Raw genomic sequence first — 5,579 nt, forward strand, 5'->3', positions numbered from 1 at the left:
ATTTTCTGTCCGATATTCAACAAAACTTTTTTTGAAACCCACTAAAATTCCCTTTCGGGATACTATTACTCGAGTAATTACTCGAGTCTTAAGAGCCGTGGGACTCGAGTAATTACTCGAGTAATTACTCGAGTCCAGAGCAGATACTCGAGTGTGGACTCGAATCTTAATATGCTGGACTCGCACACCTCTAGCGAGAAGAACTGATGGTCAGAGGATGCATCGGCTAGTCCCCTACACGAGGCTGTCTGAGCCGTTTGGAGCATTGTAAGGGTTCTGGTTTCGGGGGTCGCGTTAGGTCACGTAGACAGCGCTGTGGCCTCGTGTGCTCGCGGGTCAGAAGCCTGCGTATGGTTGGACGGTTGAGCTTCACTCGTGTTTGGGGGCTACGGGTCGGATATATGACTTCTACCTTCTTTTTTTTCTTTTTTTGGTGGGGGGTTAACCCCCCCCCCCCCAACAAATTCTGGTACTTTGGGTGCGTCTGGTGTAGAGGTTATGCGCTTCATGTTACACACGCACGAGACCCGAGTTCAATTTCTGAGTGTGGAGAATTTTTTATCAAGTATCTCGGTATCTCTGCTTGGATATTGTATCCTTCTCAGCCCTGGGGTTGGCCCTGACAGGCAGCGTCGGAGGCCCACGTCTTACATGACCTAAATTGTATCGATGGGGATGGGAAAACTCTTACATTGTGATTAAATGACATTTTCTTATACAATTCTAAGACTGCGAGTCGGTTAAATGATTTCAGTGAACTAACGTTAAAACAACCACCACGAGTAATGCGCCCCCCACCAGCCCCTGAAAATGAAACAGCAAACGATAACAACGGACAACAATAACAACACCCACAAACAGATCATCCAGAACGAGTTCGTGAACCTGCAAGTTTGAATAAAAGGGAGACAATACATCATTCATTATTATCACATCACATCAGCACACGGCAGGTCTCGTTACTGACGGGGATGTGTGGTCCTCGGTAAACACGGTGAGCTTTACAAATAAACGCGTGGCAATACGGTCTTGTTATGGCTTCTTCCATTTTTATTTAGAGAAATGAGTTCGACAACCGACCAAAGCGCTCATGCACATACACACACGCGCGCGCGCGCCTCTCCTCACTCGGACATGTGAACAAAAGGGAAGGGAGACAAACCCAGAGAAGTTAAATGTGGGTAATCTAGGGCGTATTTCAATTGAAGTTATTAAAGTACCAATCAGTGCGTTTCGTGCAGCGAAAGTGCACCAACAAGCACACTTGTTCGTGTTGGCGTTTTACGACTAGTCTGTGACATTCCCCAAATAATGTGAACGTTTTGCTGCGGAAATGCTTCTACTCTACAGTAAGCGAAAGCACAGTATTCTGAATACAGTTATATAAACTGATCATCTTCACATAGAAAATGTTGAGGTCCGAGACTGTCCAAGCTAACATAGTTTTCTTGGCTAGAAAGGGTGTGGTGATGGTGTCGACTTCTCAGATTCCAGCGAGACTGGATCGCGAGTGCCTCCTCGGAGGCACCGATGGTTGGGCATGGGGTGCCTACTTGTCATAGCCCTAGGGACTCGCGATCCAGAGCAGGAGTCCAGGAAGGTTACCACCATCACCACACCTGTCTACGGGTTGGATAAACGACTTCTTCATTTTGTTGACATACCTTGAGGTACCGGTGTATGTTGGCAAATTAAAAATTTATATGAATGCATGATTTTTCTCTATTTATTGTTTTGTTTTGCAAATATAGGAATATAATTCATTGTCTTTTGTCTCAAGTACGTTATGTAACTATGCATGAAAAAATTATGTTGTTCACAGAGTGGGTGTTTAGTTTTTCGATTTTGTTGATCATCTTGTTTCAGTCGTGCACAGAATGTAACGGTTCTGTCTGCTGGGATGTTGTGTCCCTCTCAGCCTGGGCAGGATTGTCCCTAACAGGTTGGGTGGAAGAAGCTCTCCACACAGGTATCTTACATTGTGTGTAATAAACAAAACAATCACAGAATGTGACCAGAACCATCATGGATTCTTTGTGTTTCTATCTTTATTACTATAATTTTTTTTTTTGTTGTTGCAAAGGTCTGAGCCAAGGCCAGGCTGACCAATTGTGGGAATGCCTGGCCACTGACCCGGAGAGTTGCCAGGATTGTCTGAGCTGGTTCTATGACCAGGCTCGAGGAAAGGAAAATCATGCGCTGCATCTGGACACTTTCAGACACATTTTCGTCAACAAGGTGATGATTCAAAAAAAAAAATTAATTACATTTTTACTTTTGTGTTTTTTGTGTTTGTTTTTCTTTTCTTTCTCAGTACAAAAATACATACATGTTGTCCCTGTTCTCGAGAAAAGTGCTTCTTTAGGATATGGTATGCTCGGTTGATGAGATGATTTAATTTTTTTGGTTTATCCTCATATACATACACTTAGATCTACATATCTATGAAGCTTTCCGTGATTTATTTAATTTTTCAGACCCCCCCCCTCGAGCCCGAGCTGTGCTACTGACTAAAGTGTCTATAGGTTTTTCCCAAAGGGGGGACATTAACCATGTTCTTATGCACAGTAGAATTGTAAATGGGCTGATTCATCAATGTCATGCTCATAGCCGTGCCTGAACTGCAACAGGGAACTGCTGCTTTTCCTTTCCTAATCCTTACTATCGTCATTTTCCCTCTACTTCTTTTTTATGTTTGTCACTCTTGTGACCCGCTATTTCCGGGGTGCCTTGATTATCGAAGCAGACTTTGTGCTGTTGAAGCTAGAGAGGTGAGCAGAGTAAGCCTGATTCCCTTGTAAGGACTTCTCTGTTGGCGCTCATATGACCTTATGCAGTTGGGAGCGCCGTAAAACTTCTCTTAAAACAAAACAAAATTTAATCATGCAGTGCATTTGAGAGAATTCCCCTTGTCATTACATAGATATTGGAGGTATTTCAAGGAGTATTTAAAAAAAAGGAATGCTAATTGTTCAGTGTGATTAAGAAACTAAAAGTCTAATAAAGGTTTATGGCTGAGTACTGCTAGTAGAGCAGCTATTAATTTAGAGGAGCAGTTAATTTGGATGCTATATAGGCAATACCTGCACTGTAATAGTAAATTAGTTACTTACTCTTTGGTATAATGAATAATACATTCACCTCTCTAGATGAGTCTACACTTTTATTCTCTTATTCTTAAAAACAAACACAACCCCCCCCAAAAAAAAACAAAAAAACAAACAAACAACAATAAACAAACAAACAACCAACAACAAAACAAAAAGGAAATACAAAAGTAAAATAGTTCCACCAGCAAAATGCACACGCAAGACTTTTGAAAGAGAGCAGAAAATGTCACTGTCATGTCTCTTCAAAACTTTCTTTGGCTTCATTTTTAACTGTATTGTACCCAGATATTTTGTAAAGACATAAAAGTTAAAAAATTAAGGGCTGTATCCTCTCTCATGGTGTTTGAGTTCTACAATCTGTAATGTTTCTTTTGCATTGTGGCAAGTACCAAAAACTGTAAGCTGAAACGTCTGTAATGTTTTTTGTTTTTTCTTGGTAGATGCCAAAACTACAGGCTGGAATATTGGTAATGTTTCTTTTCACATGGCAGAGATGCCAAAACTACAGGCTCAAACATCAGTGATGCTTCTTATTGCTTGGCAGATGCCAAAACTGCTGATTGAAATACTTGTAAAGTTTCTTTTTGCTTGGAAGATGCTAAAACTTTAGATTGACATGTACATGATGCTTCTTTTTGCTTTGACCACGACAAAAACTTCAGGCTGAGGTGTCTATAATGGTTTGATTGTTTGTTTGTTTTGTTTTTGCTTGGCAGATGCCAAAACTGCAGGCTGAAACGATGCCCATGATTGGTCTGAACCTGTTCCAGCAACTGTCTAACATCACCTGTGTGGTCAACTGCCAAAGTGCCACGCTCACTGAGGAACAGGTTTGTGTTCCTGTGTGTGAGAGCGGGATAAATAGCGGGTGGTTGGCTGGTGCTCTGTTGTGGTTTGCTCCTTCTTTCCTATCAAATATCTACCGTCCTGATTTCTCTTCCTTTTTTTTGGGTTTTTTTTGGGGGGTGTTTCGTACTTTCCAGTAACACCTTATCTTCGATACTTATATGACCTTATATTGTGTTGGAACTGCTGTGAAACTCTTGATAAAACTAAAAAAGAGATGAATAAAAGGTAGGTTCTCTACTCATGTAGGAAGGTTTGTTTATGTCTTGTGTTATCAAAGAGACATAGACAACAGGGCTGCTCGCCATTCTGAACTTGGTGGGGAGAGTTGTAGTCAGCTGTCAGCGTTTGTATATTTGTGTGTGCTCATGTTAGAAATAGGTGAATGTTTCATAGCTGCCACTTTCCGGCTAAATAGCGGAAACTCCGCTTCATCTAGCTTTTCCCGCTACTTTGAGCTGGACCGCTCTCGGCCGCAAATTGCGATACTTTTTTACACGCGGAAATCACCGAACCGGGAGAGAGACGAAAACGCAGCTTGCACATGTCCGCCCGTAGCTTTCTACTTCCGTTCTTCCAGACCTAGCGTTAGTTTCACTTTGTTTATTGTGGAGCAACAAAGTGTCAATCGGGCATCGGGACGTTAGCGCGCCGAGTTGTCATTGAAAACGGCGGAAATTCGAGAGAAATTGATGCTGAATACAAATATAAAAGGAGCTGGAATGAGAAAGAAGCTGCCGGTGCAACTTGAAAAGTTCATGAGAAAAATGAACAAACCTCTTGCTGCACTTTGCGTTTGGTGTGATAAAGAAATCGCGGCCCGCGGCACTCTTGTACAATTATTGCGGTCCCGTTTGTTTACATGACGGCTATATTGTGGCTGTTGATGAAGTGAACACTGAATCTAGATCTAGATTTAGATCTAGATGATCTATCTCTAGATATAATCTAGATGTACACATATTTAGATATCTAGATTCTAGATCTAGATTAGATAGCCTAGGCTATAATTTTAATTCAGGTTAGATCTACACTCTACAGAGGGACTACTAAGTGCAAACGGGACCGCAGTTGTACAGGAGTGCTCAGTACAGCGCCAAAGGTGTTGCCTCCTTGATCCAATACTCAACATCGATATACAAGTTTTAAGTTGAAAGAAATCTTTTTATAAGACACCAGCTTGCAACAAACACTGGATTTTTAGTCACCAAGTCCAAACTGTGTCAAATTGACTCAAATGCTTGTTAGTCTACTTTGTTGTTTTTTGTTTGTTTTTTGTTGCTGTTGTTTTTTTTTCAAATACATTTTAATTCAGTTGCCTATGGTTAACAAATATGACAGTTTTCCCTTCCAAAACCATAGGCTAGATTTTCCAGTATATATTTCCTCTGGGTCTCACTGGTTTTACTTCAGCCTTCGGAGAGCGCGCGTCCACCTTCGCATGAATTTCCTCCTTTTTTGAAATTCCTGAGTGGCAGCTATGATGTTTGTATGCGTGTTTTTGTTGGTTAGGGGTATTATCATTTATCAGAATGCTCTACTCACTAAGGAACTTGATTGTGTTTTTGTATTTTTAAAGTAAAGTTTCTCTCTCTCTCTCTCTCTCTCTCTCTCTCTCTCTCT

The 5,579-nt window shown here is 41.3% G+C and overlaps 1 protein-coding gene across 1 annotated transcript in view; it reads left to right on the forward strand.

Annotated features, from left to right (window-relative positions):
• The window catches only part of LOC101856116 (ubiquitin carboxyl-terminal hydrolase 34), a gene marked incomplete in the record, with an annotated part of 111,448 nt that overhangs the window by 41,984 nt on the left and 63,885 nt on the right, over window positions 1-5,579 (forward strand). Inside the window, 2 exon segments of the mRNA XM_013085855.1 lie at window positions 2,084-2,238; window positions 3,827-3,940. Of these exon segments, the coding sequence (XP_012941309.1) occupies window positions 2,084-2,238; window positions 3,827-3,940 (269 nt within the window).

Source organism: Aplysia californica, unplaced genomic scaffold (assembly GCF_000002075.1).
Source record: "Aplysia californica isolate F4 #8 unplaced genomic scaffold, AplCal3.0 scaffold00414, whole genome shotgun sequence".
Taxonomy (NCBI): Eukaryota; Metazoa; Mollusca; class Gastropoda; order Aplysiida; family Aplysiidae; genus Aplysia; species Aplysia californica.